The sequence below is a fragment of the Haliotis rufescens genome, unplaced genomic scaffold (genome assembly GCF_023055435.1).
Source record: "Haliotis rufescens isolate VD_foot unplaced genomic scaffold, xgHalRufe1.0.p SCAF_8, whole genome shotgun sequence".
NCBI lineage: Eukaryota > Metazoa > Mollusca > Gastropoda > Lepetellida > Haliotidae > Haliotis > Haliotis rufescens.
The window spans coordinates 50,894,667-50,910,798 of record NW_025964372.1 but is presented as its reverse complement, the minus strand read 5'-3'; the positions used below and the strand labels follow the sequence as shown (position 1 = coordinate 50,910,798).

Sequence of the window (16,132 nt, the reverse complement as noted above, 5' to 3'; positions counted from 1 at the left end):
ATTTTTCAATTTCTAGTTATAGTCTGTTTCTGTAAAGAAAAAAACCAACAAACATTCAAGTGTTAATATGACTGAAGGTTTAGGGTTAGATTGGTCAGTTCTGTCTGAGCCCGATGATGATCGTTTTCTTGATAGTGCCGGTGTTAATGCACAGGAACCACTTATCGATTTGACAAGTGAGTTACCACCCCCTCAACACAATACGTATCCTACCTCTACACCGTACACACTTCTACCGTTAGTAAGAGGTGGTGTCGATTTAAGGAGTGGCAGGGATACCTTTTTGGGGTCAAGCTATAACGCACCTACACCTCGGAACGCTGATTATCCGTTGTTGGGTCACTCTTTTCCAGACGGCATCATGACGGGTGGCCGTTCTGTTCATTTCAGTACACCAGGAATGTCACAGGATAGGTCAAGGGTTGATTTTCCGAGACCCAGAGGTTATGATAGTGCAAGGTCATTAAATACAGCGGGCACTGTTTTGTCAGAATTTGAGAAGACTAGAGTTTCTCATCGGGAAGTTAGACCTGACAAATTTGACGGGACGTCATGTGATTGGCAAGATTATATTGTTCATTTTGAACAAGTTGCTTCATGGAATGGGTGGACCGAGTATGAAAAGGCGCAACAACTTAGTATGTGTTTGAGAGGCGCAGCACAAAAACTTTTGAGTAATCTTACGTTAGGACAACTCAATAGTTATCAGGCGGTCAAAAATGCATTGAGTCAGCGTTTCAACCCAGTAGAACGTAATGTAGCCTATAGAAGTGAATTCCGAAATCGTCGACAAGGTCATGACGAAACAGTTTCGGATTATGGGTATCAGCTCCGGAGATTAGCAAATTTAGCTTACCCTACCAGCACTTATTCATCACTAGAGGTACATTTAATTGATCAGTTCTTAACTGGCCTGCATAGCTTTGACATGAGGAAACATGTCACTTTTGCACATCCCCAAACACTTGAAAATGCTATTTCATACGCCATGGAGTTTGAAGCTGTCGATGGTAGCAGGAGAAAGAAACCTGAAACATTAGACAGAGTAGCAGGAGTCAATCAAACTGTTCAACCAGTTGGTAGTACTGGGGTGACCCTTGAGGCAGTTGCCAAGTTGATCGATGATCGTCTGGAAAGTTTTCAACGTAGCTTACGTAGGGTTAGGCCCAATACCTGCTATGTCTGCAATCAACCAGGTCATTTTCGTGATAGGTGTCCTTACTTATCAAAGCTGGGTTTACCGGATCAGTCTGTTACCAATAAACCTGAATCGGGAAACTAGATGCGGCTGCGATCGAGGCCGGGATTTCAGCCAATGTTGGACAAATGGGTAGGCCACGTGAAGATAAAATTCCGGTGAAGTTATCTTCACCTGATGTGAAAGACAAAACTATTTTAACTGTTGATATTGAAGTGCAAGTAGATTTACCTAAATTGGAAGGGAATAGTGTAGATCCCTTGGTGAAGCAATCTTCTTCACTACATGGTGTTGAGTTGGGGGAGAGGTTATCTTTGTCAGCATCAGGCGTAGGGAAACCGATGAAGTCATCTTCGTCAACACGGACTGGTATGTCTAGTCCACGGGAGAAAATTGTTTTGCGTTCTTTGAAGCCTCAGAAATGTTTGTATATAGATGTTCTGATGAAAGGGGTTACCTCCAGACTGTTGTTGGATACTGGGTCTCCAGTCTCGATTATCTCACAAGGTGATGTCCTTAAACTGGGTTTACAGGATGATAAGCTAAGGGAAGTCCATAAAGATTTCTTTACGGCCAACGGTACACCTATAGTTGTTCATGGTTCTGCTTGTTTTGAGTTTTGTGTTGGAAACGTGCAGTTTCAACAAGAGTTTGTGGTTGCAGATTTGGGTACTATGGGTAGTATTCTTGGCATGGATTTCCTGGAGGATTATGATGGTGAGGTATATGTGAGACGAAAGACACTGTCTACATCTAGAGGTACGCTCAAGTTGTACAAATTGAACACAAGCAATTGTGCACGGGTCAGAATTATTGATAAGGTTACTGTTCCTGAGAATTCGGAGAAATTAATCAAATGTACTGTTGACGGTTCATTTGGTGCTGATTTGGGTTTGGTTGAGCCAAACAATTATTGGAGAAACAAAGGAGTTTTTGTGGCTAGGAGTCTAGTCCAACCTGACAAGGATGTAGTAGTAATTTCAGTGCTGAATATGAATAGCAAGAAGGTAACCATAGATAGTTCATCCGTAATGGGGACAGTTGGCATGGTAGAGCAATTGGTTGCGTGTGAGAATGTTGTTACAGCTAATGCTGAAGATCAGGACATACCTAGTCACTTGCAATCACTGGTTGATCGCTGTTCCACTGATCTTTCAGAAAGCCAAAAACAGTCTGTTGCTGATTTAGTGGGAGAATTTCAGGATGTTTTCGTCAGTGAAGATGGTTTGTTGGGGCACACAGATGAGATAACGCATACCATCAATACTGGTGGGGCAACCCCTATCAAATTACCTGCTAGGAGGGTTCCTTTAACTAAGAAACAGTTGGTAGAGGAGGAAATTGACAAGATGTTGCAACAGAACATTATAGAGCTTAGTAGTAGTCCTTGGTCTGCTCCTGTTTGTCTAGTAACCAAAAAAGATGGATCCTGCAGGTTCTGTATTGATTTTAGAAAATTGAATGATGTCACTCTACGGGATGCCTATCCTCTTCCCCGAATAGATGAAACACTTGAAACGTTAGGTGGTTGTCATTGGTTTAGTACCCTGGACTTAGCTAGCGGATATTGGCAAGTCAAAATGGATCCGAAAGATAAGCATAAAACTGCTTTCGCTACTCATGTCGGACTCCATCAGTTCAATGTCATGCCGTTTGGACTCACTAACGCTCCAGCTACTTTCGAGAGGTTGATGGACAGGGTACTGGGAAAATTAAAGTGGAAAAAGTGTCTGTGTTACCTGGACGATGTCATCGTTTTTGGGTCAGATTTTCAGTCCGCTTTAAACAATCTTAGGTTAGTTTTCATTCAGTTTAGGCAAGCTAATTTGAAACTCAAACCTAAAAAGTGTACGCTATTTCAACCTGAAGTTGCTTTTCTAGGACACATAGTCTCAGCCAATGGTCTTAGATGTAGTCCAGAAAAGGTAGAAGCTGTCAAAAGTTGGCCTAGACCAGAGACCCGGTCAGATATTCGCAGTTTCCTAGGTCTTGTAGGTTACTACAGGCAGTTTGTACCTAACTTCTCGGATATCGCTTCTCCTATGGTGCAGCTCACTCGAAAAGGTATACCATTTCAATGGACTAAGGATTGTGAGAACGCGTTTGATCAGTTGAAGCAATGTCTCATAACTGCTCCAGTACTTGCTTTTCCTCAAGACGAAGGACTTTATGTGCTTGATACAGATGCTAGCGGGTTCGGGATAGGTGCAGTATTGTCTCAGGTGCAGGAAGGAGAGGAAAAAGTTCTTTCATATGCAAGTCATACTCTGGGACAGTCACAGCGCAACTATTGCACAACCAAACGTGAGCTTCTAGCAGTGGTAACATTCCTTAAGCACTTTAGACATTTTCTCTATGGCAGAAAGTTTGTTTTACGTACGGATCATGCTCCTTTGATTTGGCTGCAAAACTTCAAGGATCCAGAAGGAATATTAGCAAGGTGGCTTAGTGTTGTAGAAACTTATGATTTTGAGATCAAGTATAGGCCTGGTAGGAAGCATCAGAATGCAGATGCGTTGTCACGTAGGTCACAGCGAAGGTGTACATTTGAGAAGTGTCTTGATTGTCATTCTTCCGATTTGTCTTGTAGTCAGCAGGATAGTCAGTTGGTCGCATCCGTAGAGCCTATTGATGATCTGCAAGTTGCAGAAAGCCGTGTTCAGTCACCTGAACCTGTCAGTCCGGTTGAAGTAGAGGAGAGGAATGTTATACCTACTGGTTCGGGGGAAGATGGGAATTCTACGGAGGACGGCTCTGATAGTTCTGGAGTAGGCGGTAGACTATTCAGTGACACTGCAGCTCATAGTGGCATGGCTAATTGGTTACCAGTGTGGACTCGGGATGAGCTGCTCGATTGGCAATTAACTGACCTAGGCATAGGTCCAGTATTGAAGTTGTTATCAGTGGATGGTGGTCAACCTGAGAAATCAGAAATCATAGATTGGAGTTCAGATGCAAAGATGCTATGGGGACAATGGCAAGATCTTAGGCTGGAGAATAGACTGTTGTACCGTCAGGTAGAATCAGATATTTTTGGCTCTCGTTTACAGTTGGTAGCACCAACAGCTGTACGTACATCCATTTTTGAACATTTGCATACTTCACGTACAGCTGGGCACTTCGGTCGAGATAAAACTATGACATCTATCAAAACCAGATTTTATTGGCCAGGAATGTCTGAAGACATTAAAAGATGGTTAAAGTCTTGTGACTTGTGTGCACGCTGTAAACAAGGTCCAGGACGAGGCAGGTCTCCATTACAACAGTTTACTGTACGGGCTCCTATGGAATGTCTGGCCATAGATATTGTTGGTCCTTTACCTATAAGTAGAAATGGCAATGAGTACATTATGGTAGTTGGAGATTATTACACCAAATGGAAGGAAGCGTTTGCCTTGCGAAATCACACAGCGTTATCTGTCGCTGACAAGTTAGTGTCTGAGGTAATCTGTAGATTTGGATGTCCTGAGCAGATTCACACCGATCAGGGGAGAGAGTTCGAGTCTCATTTATTCAAAGAAGTGTGCCATTTGTTAGGGATTAATAAAACTAGAACCACCCCTTATAGACCGCAATCAGACGGGTTAGTTGAACGCTTCAATAGGACCTTAAAGCAGATGCTCAGCATTTACTCTAATCAAGAACCCTTAGATTGGGACGACCATCTACCATACCTACTTATGGCGTATAGAGCCTCCGAACACAAAAGCACTCACTGCTCACCAAATCTGATGATGTTGGGTCGAGAAGTAAGTCTACCTATAGATCTCATGGTGGGTACCCCACCTGCAACTGATTATGACCGTTGCCCTAGTGAATATGTGAAATGGTTGAGGGAGACCACGCAAGGCATATTTCAGTTTGCAAATGACCAGCTAGGTAGAGCCGCTCAATTACAAAAGAGAAACTACGACCACAAGTTAAAGGTTAGAACTTATGAAGGAGGCTCCTTTGTTTGGCGATGGTATCCCCCTAAGGCCAATCAGAAGTTAGGGTTAGGATGGGATGGGCCCTATTTGGTAGTAGGTCAGCTGTCCCCTACAACATATCGAATCCAGAGGAGTCCGGAGAAGCCAGTTATCAGCGTACATGTTGATCAGTTAAAACCATTTGAGGGTTCTCCATGTCCGAAAAATTGGTTGAATCAACCAGAGGAAGACCCCGCTGCTGCGGAGGTCCAAGACCTCACATTTGCGGACACAGACGGATCCTTTTCAGAGGGGGGAATAGGATCACCAGAAGCCGTGAGAACTCGTGTGGGGAGGACTATCAAACCACGAATAAGGTTTAGTCCCAGTTAGATGGGAGGGGGTTGGTATTCAATGGGATGTAGATAATTCCAATGTAGTTTGATTGTGTTGTCTGTCGTTGTTTTGGGTTGTTTTGGGGTTTGTTTGTTTTTAGGGGGTTCCGGATGAGCAAACTTGGTCGCTATATTTTTTCTTTTTCGCTGGGAATAGATCTGCTTTTCAAGTTCTGCTTTCAGATGGAGCTCCAAATTAAAGTCACTGAGGCAGAAATGTCGGAGTTCACAGAAAAAGAAAGGCCTATCTGGCCAGAGGAAGGAATGGCATGTGCCGTAGAGGGATGCAAGAGTAAACATTTCTCTAAATACCGGCAGATGGTGGACCATTGGGTCCAGGCACACCGGCCTCACCATAATTTGAGGGAGTGTTCCATCTGCCGGAGGATCTTCCAACGAAAACCTGAGGCCTTGAAACATGCTCAGACCCATTCCCTTCCAGGGATAGTCTCCATTGTACAAAGAAGGAACCGCCAGTTCCAAGATCCGGGGGACTGTCTGTTACCAAGGAGAGACCCTGTTTCAGGGGCTAGAAGAGCGCAGCGTGAAGAGGCTGCTCAAGTCCGGTCGGCTCAGCCAAAACGACGCCTGAGCCGAGAGGCACAAGAAATTGAAGACCAGGAAGTACTGGCAAGATTCTCCAGTGATTAAGAAGAAAAGAAATCGCATTTCATCGCATTTTTGTGCATAAATCCGACTCTTTATTTTTTTATATAAATCCACAGTTTTTTTCTATATATTTAAACTTGTTGATTTATCTAGAATTGTTTTGTTTTTGGTATTTTTTAAAGGGGGCAAAAAGGGGAACTTTTTGACTTAAGGGGGGGGGAATGTAGTCGACCAGGGGTTATAGTGGGTAAAAATATATATTTAATAACGTTATGGGTGGGTTAGTATAAGGGTGAGTTGAACGGCTGACGTAGTACCTATCTTTGTAGTCCTTGAGTAATGGCTTATGCCCACGCGGGCGTAGTGGCTGGGAAGACGTGACGATGGCACGCTCCTTGCATGCTCGGCTAGGCGGAAGCCATGATTGAGAGAGCCGAGATGTAAGGAGCGTGTTCATTGGTTGTGTCCGTTTTCCTGGTCACATGGTCCGCGTGTTGGCTTTATAAGCCTACCCTGGGTAGGGAATCGTCAGTCGTCTCTCACCAGTATCTGGTAAGCACGGTCGACTCCCGCGTCCTGAATCAGGATCATTCATTATTATTTTTTAGGGCTTTCATTGAGGAGATAGATTAAGATGTATGGGTGGGGGAAAAATAGAGTAATGATTGAATAGGTTTGTTTATAGACGTTTTACTTTTGGGAGTTAAGTTAGACGGGTGGTTAATAGTACAAGTTTAGTTATACGGGGGAATAGGTTTAAGTAGGTAAGGAAGGGGGAAAATTATGTAGGGAATAGGTAAGGTTAGGATTTGGCCCCTTTTTGTTTTGTTTGTTAAATAAACTTTAAACCTAACTCCGTTCTTTGTGTTTTCTTTGTGATTAGAATTGATAAACCCTACCAGGAGCCTACTAGAATATAGAGACCTAAGACTACTGCCAGAGAGAAGAAGAAACACAACGCAAAATACGGCAGCATATAACATCTGACCTTTGGTCGAATATAGCTATATTTCTACTGTCACTGGGCGCCTTTTACAGGCTTTAGAGGGCGCCTATTACAATTGTAAGGGAGGTTTCAACTCTACTTGACAAGATGATCCAGTGTTTGATATCACCGTTCTATTACGATATATACTGTTACGTGTGGATCCACTAAACCGTTTCCATACATAACAAGGAGAGATCACACAACAATTTAAAAATAATTTAATACTGGCAGTCTAATCAAGATTCATATTATTTACAAACAGCAAAAGCAAGTATCAATCACAATAAAAACAGTCTTACTTTATGATGAAAAATCACATAATTTCCAAACAAGATCCAGTGAATGTTTCGTGTAATCCATAATACACCATAGTTCACAAATTGCCGACTTGGCATACACAATAAAAGTTTAAAATCTTGCCGACATGGCATGTCAGTTAACACCTCAAACCCGACCTGGGAACTGACCACTTTGTCTACCTGTTGAGCAATAGCCAAGCCACAATTGCATAACATCAGCCTTAACTTGGCTGTGAGCTTACCAGGGCTTACATATAGACAATGTGAAGTGAAGTGTGTAATTGGAGGGGGGGGGGGGGGGGGGGGGGGGGTGTTGATACATACAGCGTTGTCGTGAAATGCGGACAAAGACGGACAACATTTCGGCCCCGATAATACATGAGTCGATTCTGCGATACTATTAATAAAGCGACAAAACCCATTCCATATCCAATAGAAATCTCTGCATAAAGCAGAGCCGATTGTACGATTCCGACAATATCATGAGCATGCGTTTATGAATCGCTATCAAAAAGTATTGATACCAGGTTTTCGCGAAATAGGTTTTAGGAATAAAAATGAGTGAGTGAGTCGATGCCCTATCCACTACACCACAGAGGCGGAGGGTCGAACCACTGATCGTTCGCACTCTGGCAGACACTCAAGCCACGAGACCACGGAGCTAGTATATGCTCCCTCCGATTATGAGTTACATCACATGCACGGGTATGGTGCTGACTAAGTATTGTTACTATATTGGGGAAATTTGAAGTGAGGGGTTCGTAACAAAGCAATAAAACACCCAGTAAAAACTTTTTTTTACCACAGGAATGGACAAGAGCGTTGTGTGAGAAAGATTCGGACAGTGACGGATTGACCAATGGTCAGGAACTGGGCGACCCCAACTGTACCTGGTCTCAGGGAATGACAAACCCCACCGGTTCAACGCTATCCCACCCAGGTGAGTGTGATAGTTATAAGACTTAATCAAAGTGAAACTCGGCTCAGGTAAATTGGCAGCCCCACCGTTTCGCCTTCCAGGTGAGACCAATTGGGGTCACATGACATAGTTAAGCGGGTGCAAGGCCCCACCTCCGATGAATTCCGAATACTATCTATTTTTTTAACTCTGAGTCTCATTGCTCAGCCCTGAATCCCGAATACAACTTAACAACAAATATCAAAACCATTTACGAAAATTGTGTGACTTGGAATTGAATTACCCTCAAAATACCGAAAACGAAAATGTTATGAAAGAAAATTTAAGGTACACCATTAATTTGTTTCATATATTGAATCTCCGTACCCCAGGTGTGTGTGACCCCTGGAACGACCCCAAGTGTCTGGCCAAAGACGAGAGTTGGGTACTGACGGCCTGTCAGTCTTCGGACTTCACCTGCAACGGCATCAATGACGTCAGTACGTATCCTTCCCACTGTATGGCGGGGAATCAAGTTTGTTTTGTGTGCTGGTGTTTAGCATCTCCCGACAGTCTTCCATTCCCCTTCTTACCAAAATGCATTTTGTGTCCACCCTATCTTCCGCATAATAATGGGGGGCTCAGGTTGCCCAGTCGTCTAAGGCGCCGCGATTCGCTGTGCTGAGTTGCGCCCCTTGGGCTCGCCAGAAACCTATGAATCTTGGTTCGAATCCCGTTCGCCCTGATTTTATTTCTAGGTTTGTCAGCACCATACCCGTGCTTGTGGGTTTGACCGTGGTCAACGTCTGAGGCCTGCATCATTTCGGGCTTTCCCCCCACATTAAGCTGACAAGCCTAGACACTGGTATACTGTTAAAAGCAGCGTTAAACCCAACTCACTCACTCACTCCCCATGATGGTGTATCACCTCACCCTGGAAAACATAAGACTGTGATATCCGCGCTATCCATTTTTTAATAAGAAAGTGTTCAAGACGAAACGGAGATGTGTATTGGCCAATATAACACGCTCTAAAACTAGTGCGGCATTTTTCAAGAAAGCTGCTTCCGACGAGGCTAATGTCGACTTCCGGTTAATCATTTCTTTGGTCCGTCAAAGATCTTTCTGACGTGACCTGTGATGGGATGTCCTCAGCGGTAGCGAGAACTTGTATCCGATTTTTATGAGATTGGTGTAATCTAAGCATCTGATTAATCCTGTTTTTGTATTTTAAAAGCATTCTTGTTTACTGTCAAGCAAGTTTATCTCTGCATCTGTTGTAATATGCAGCTACTCACCGACTCGTCTTGCCTGTGTACTAGCGGGCAGATGACCACGGAGTACGCTGATCACTGTGTCGGATTAACGAGACTGATTAATGAGTGATATCGGTAATTCGTTGCAAATTAGGTGTGTCGGAGTCGGAGTGCGAGACTGTCGGAAGACGGGTCTAAATAGCACTAATTTAATCGGTTATCTCCCATTAGTTACATGTCCTATTTGTCACACCCCTCCATATTCCCACTTGTCACACATTTTTAAATAATGTTCAGTGAGGCCGTCTTATCAACAGTCATTTCTGAGACATAAATGCAAAGTATAACTACCGTATTCAACGTAATAAGCGCCGCGCTCTAATAAACGCACACGGCGATAATTGCTAATATATTAGCTAGTGAACAATCCCAATTAGCACCCCTTCCGATTGATTAATGTAAACAAGACTTATTTATTCGCGTATAATACGCACTCGTGGGTTATATGCACACTGAATTATGGGCAATTAAATTCGGGAAAAATATATCTGTCGTACATAAACATTTAAGGCTGTCAGCATAAACCACGAAATTTATCTTTCAACTCTACATTTTTTTCACCAAAATAATGTTCTAATTTAGAGAGCGCCCTGGGGGCTTATTACGTCGAATATGGTAATTATTTTGCATTTATAATTAACTTTAACGTTAATTTCAAGATTTACAGTACATACTATTCCAAAGGAGTTAAAGAACACCCGATTCCTTCATATGACTATGGTAAGTCATTAGAAGAAGTGATAGAGCGATAAAGTGATAGAGCGAGAAAGCGAGAAAGCGACAGAGCGAGAAAGCGATAAAGCGATAGAGCGAGAAAGCGACAGAGCGAGAAAGCGATAAAGCGATAGAGCAAGAAAGCGATAGAGCGAGAAAGCGATAAAGCGATAGAGCGAGAAAGCGATAGAGCGAGAAAGCGATAGAGCGAGAAAGCGATAGAGCGAGAAAGCGATAAAGCGATAGAGCGAGAAAGCGATATTTCCCATGATGCCGTACATTAAAACGTTTTTGCTGACATTAAATGATCCATTCCTGTAATTCTCACCGCTATTTTGCCTCTTATGATTCGATTTTTTAAACATCTTGTAGTAGATAAACATGTTACAAAATACACACGTAATCTTTTCTCGTTTAGCTTGTATATTTTTTTGTAGTGTAAGAAATAGGCAAGATTCACAGAATACAGATAGTCACTGTTCATATTTTCATTTTGTTCATAGTATCACCCCTCATTCCTCCATCAGTCTTAAAACTGATAAGAAGGAGATCATATATTGACAAATAAATGTCAGTTTTATTAGCCAGTTTGCATTGTTTATAACGTCCAAAGAATTATTGTTTTCGGTCATTAGATTTGGAATTGAAGCCGAATATGTGCTCGTCCGCCGATTTCGGGATCACAATTGTGTTCATTAAGTTGCATGCACATTATGCATACAAAAGTTGTACATGTACACAGTTATGTTCCCCTTACAAAATACAGATGAATTAGATATATGTCTCTACCTCTACCATTCCTTGGACAACAGAAATGAAATGCGTCGTAAATATTGTTTAAAAACAACTCGTTTCTTATAATGACTTTCGATCAAACTGTCTTCGGGAATAGTTTTTAATGCTAAAGTGCTTGTAAAATATAGTTTAACTTGAATAGGCAGGAATATACATATTTATGTAGCAATTCTCTATCCATGTAAACTGTATGGTTAACAATTGTGCGTTCTGATGTGAGTTATGTAGTTATCTACTACCTTTTTACACAGACAATGAGTCGGACACACACACAAACACACACACACACACACACACACACACACACACACACACACACACACACACACACACACACACACATATTCATAATTTTGACAAAACTATACTTAAGATATACATAACATATTATAATGATAGCTGATTTAATATATGTTATAGATATTCATAGTAATGCATTTCATTGTTATCAACCTTAAATAAATCAATTACATTTCACGCCAAAATGGGTGGATTGTTTTAAAATCACCTACGTCTGTACAGTTAAATTATGTTTTAAGTAAATAGTGAGAAAAGTTCAACATTACCTCCCAATTACAGCAGATATCACATGCGGCCCCTACAGTGGTCAAGTGGGGATATTGCTTAACCGCGAGAAAGCGATAGAGCGAGAAAGCGAGAAAGCGAGAAAGCGAGAAAGCGATGTCCCCTCTCGGCTAGCATAGTTTTTATGTTGCTCTTAAATGTCTTTGTGTTACTAAAAATGTTATCGGTGTTACCACAATTCAGCAGTATTAACTTCCAAAAAACGAAAATGTCTGATGCCATTGCAAATATGCAACATCAGCGTTAAAATATGACAACATTTTGTTTCTTTGGGTTGGCCTAATTTACCCAACTATTTGTTAAGTTAAGATGTTTCTTGTTAAATCGCTAAAAGTTGTAATTTTCAAGATTTATTTTTGTTTATTTAACAGGACTGAAAGGGGTACAGATTTTAATAATGACCCACATAAAGTACAGGATTACTTTTCTTGGATCACTCCATTCTAATACTTAGGTATTATATATATAGGTATACTTAGGTGTTTTAAGGTGTGTGACAAATGGGACGGGAAACTAATGGGAGGATACCGACTACACTGGCCCAGTCTGACCCAAGGGGAATTCTCTCTACTGGTCAGTTCGCCATACGATACTCACAGCATTGTGTGTCTCCCAGATCCCAGAGAATAAATATGACAAGGACTCCAACTCAAGTCAAGAATGATTTGGAAGTCAAGATTGCCTCAGTTTTGGCCCTGAAATCAAGATTACAGAAAGAAGTAAACATTTCTCCAAGTCTGACCTGTGTTGTTTTAAGGTGTATGACAAATGGGACGTGTAAATAATGGGAGGATACCTTTTAATCGGTTCCCATCATTAGTGTCAGATAAAGCCGACTGTCGATTGTCGGATTAACGAGTGTCGGATTAACGAGTGTCGGATTAACGAGTGTCGGATTAACGAGTGTCGGATTAACGAGTGTCGGATTAACGAGAGTCGGATTAACGAGAGTCGGATTAACGAGTGTCGGGTTAATGAGTGTCGGATTAACGAGTGTCGGATTAACGAGAGTCGGATTAACGAGAGTCGGATTAACGAGTGTCGGGTTAACGAGTGTCGGGTTAACGAGAGTCGGATAAACGAGAGTCGGATGAACGAGACTTGACTGTTCTCCAGTGTTGAATGTTTTGCCAAGAACCGATACACCGATATATCGCGATATTTGACCCACGATATGATATACGATAAACGTGGGCCTATATATCGATACGCCACGATACGGAACGCAAATCTCAAGTACAGCATTTCCTCACTATTGTGCCTTTCCATAAACCGCTAACTTGGTTATAGTGCGCGGTAACACATGGCTCACCAAAACGTACTTACATTTTTAATAAACTCAGGTTTTAACACTGACAGATGTTTTTCCCCATCTCAAAAAACATTATCAGCTAATCACCGCAAGCACATACCACCGGAAATACCAGTCAGCAAATCCGAACTGACGTACGCAATTCAATACCATTATTATACCATCTTGTTATTAAAACGTGTTCATTGTGTATCTGGATATGTGTTGTAATATATTTTAATAATTTTATTCAAAATTTCATTTAATATTGTTTTCATTAAGTTAGGTGAAATCGTGTGTGAAGAGATACAGCAACACGGTCAGAGTACCGCTTGTGACACATTGAAACGAATTTTAGTTGCTAGAGAATGGATACATATATTAGAAATGCCATACTTTGACTCGTTAAAAGTCATATTTGTGGCAATTTGGCCAATATGTGTCAACATAACATTTTCGCAATCGCAATACATGTCGCGCAGGAAGTCCCAACGGTGGTCAAATTGTTCCATACGTAAAAATATCCTGCAACAGCAATCACCAGTACCAAAATTATACGCTTGTGGTTTTTATTATTTTAAAACATATATAGTAAAAGCTGCAACTAAAGTAACACGATATTGGAATATATTATTCCTGATAAAACAATAATTTCAGATACAGTTTTTTCGACCATTGCATAAACATTCTTTGACGTTGTATCACTGGTGGAGCACATTAATTACTTTCTGGTGTTTGAACTTTGAAACGTTTTGAAGGAAAGTTAGAGAAAGTTCCACTTTGAAGCTTAACTACTTCAGTAGTCTTGTTATTATAAAATAATTTTGACCGTTCCAAAATCATGAAAGGTTCAATCTTGATATGGTTTAAGTCTTGTTTCTGTATCATTACGTATCGAGATACGTATCGTATCGTGACCAGAATATTGATATGCGTATCAAATCGTAACCTTCCTGTATCGTTGCAGCCCTATATATTGTTATGTCCGTTAGTCGTACCAAGATCTGGGTTTTTGTGGATTCGAAAATGAATTCCCATCCACTAGTATCCGTGGTCAGTCAGTGTCAAAATAAAACAGAGACAGGCTTTGGGTGAATAGTATATAATTGAAGTTATATAAAAAGCATATTCTAAATGATAGTCCACGAGCAGGCTCTTCCGCAAACTGTACAAGAGTTAAATGCCCCATCTGAAGTTGGGGATCCGTGATGATCCTGGGTAGAATAGATCCTCAGCAACCCATGCTTGTCTCCCCGTGATGATCCTGGGTAGAATAGGGCTTCAGTAACCCATGCTTGTCTCCCCGTGATGATCCTGGGTAGAATAGGTCTTCAGCAACCCATGCTTGTCTCCCCGTGATGATCCTGGGTAGAATAGGGCTTCAGCAACCCATGCTTGTCTCCCCGTGATGATCCTGGGTAGAATAGGGCTTCAGCAACCCATGCTTGTCTCCCCGTGATGATCCTGGGTAGAATAGGGCTTCAGTAACCCATGCTTGTCTCCCCGTGATGATCCTGGGTAGAATAGGTCTTCAGTAACCCATGCTTGTCTCCCCGTGATGATCCTGGGTAGAATAGGTCTTCAGTAACCCATGCTTGTCTCCCCGTGATGATCCTGGGTAGAATAGGGCTTCAGCAACCCATGCTTGTCTCCCCGTGATGATCCTGGGTAGAATAGGGCTTCAGCAACCCATGCTTGTCTCCCCGTGATGATCCTGGGTAGAATAGGGCTTCAGCAACCCATGCTTGTCTCCCCGTGATGATCCTGGGTAGAATAGGGCTTCAGCAACCAATGCTTGTCTCCCCGTGATGATCCTGGGTAGAATAGGTCTTCAGCAACCCATGCTTGTCTCCCCGTGATGATCCTGGGTAGAATAGGGCTTCAGCAACCCATGCTTGTCTCCCCGTGATGATCCTGGGTAGAATAGGTCTTCAGCAACCCATGCTTGTCTCCCCGTGATGATCCTGGGTAGAATAGGGCTTCAGCAACTCATGCTTGTCTCCCCGTGATGATCCTGGGTAGAATAGGTCTTCAGCAACCCATGCTTGTCTCCCCGTGAAGATCCTGGGTAGAATAGGTCTTCAGTAACCCATGCTTGTCTCCCCGTGATGATCCTGGGTAGAATAGGGCTTCAGTAACCCATGCTTGTCTCCCCGTGATGATCCTGGGTAGAATAGGGCTTCAGTAACCCATGCTTGTCTCCCCGTGTTGATCCTGGGTAGAATAGGTCTTCAGCAACCCATGCTTGTCTCCCCGTGAAGATCCTGGGTAGAATAGGTCTTCAGTAACCCATGCTTGTCTCCCCGTGATGATCCTGGGTAGAATAGGGCTTCAGTAACCCATGCTTGTCTCCCCGTGATGATCCTGGGTAGAATAGATCCTCAGCAACCCATGCTTGTCTCCCCGTGAAGATCCTGGCTAGAATAGGTCTTCAGCAACCCCTGCTTGTCTCCCCGTGATGATCCTGGGTAGAATAGGGCTTCAGTAACCCATGCTTGTCTCCCCGTGATGATCCTGGGTAGAATAGGGCTTCAGCAACCCATGCTTGTCTCCCCGTGATGATCCTGGGTAGAATAGGGCTTCAGCAACCCATGCTTGTCTCCCCGTGATGATCCTGGGTAGAATAGGGCTTCAGCAACCCATACTTGCCGTAAGAGGCGACTAACGGGATCGGGGGGTCAGGCTCGCTGACTTAGTTGATGCATGTCATCGTATCCCAATTACGTGGATCGATGCTCATGATGTCAATCACTGGATTGTCTGGTCCATACTCGATTATGTACAGACCGCCGCCATATAGCTGGAATATTGCTGAGTGCGGCGTTAAACAACATAAGAACAAACAATAAAAAGGCAGTCAGTGTCATACACGTGCTCGTGGGTTTCACAAAGGATGTATATCGTCATTCTATTGCAGTAATAGTGAGTGAGTGAGGTTTTACGCCGCTTTTAGCAATATTCCAGCAATATCACGACGGGGGACACCACAAATGGGCTTCACACATTGTACCTATGTCGGGAATCGAACCCGGGTCTTCGGCATGACGAACGACCGCTTTAACCACTAGGCTACCCGACCGCCCCTATTTTAGTAATAAGGCTTCGGGCCACCATACAATTGCCCAAAAATACTTTG

General features: G+C 42.6%; 1 protein-coding gene across 1 annotated transcript in view; it reads left to right on the top strand.

Annotated features, from left to right (window-relative positions):
* LOC124124508 overlaps positions 1-16,132 on the top strand; it is a 78,611-nt gene that overhangs the window by 21,522 nt on the left and 40,957 nt on the right. The window contains exons 3-4 of the mRNA XM_048389683.1: positions 8,205-8,337; positions 8,688-8,795. Of these exons, the coding sequence (XP_048245640.1) occupies positions 8,205-8,337; positions 8,688-8,795 (241 nt within the window). The remainder of the gene's footprint in view (positions 1-8,204; positions 8,338-8,687; positions 8,796-16,132) is intronic.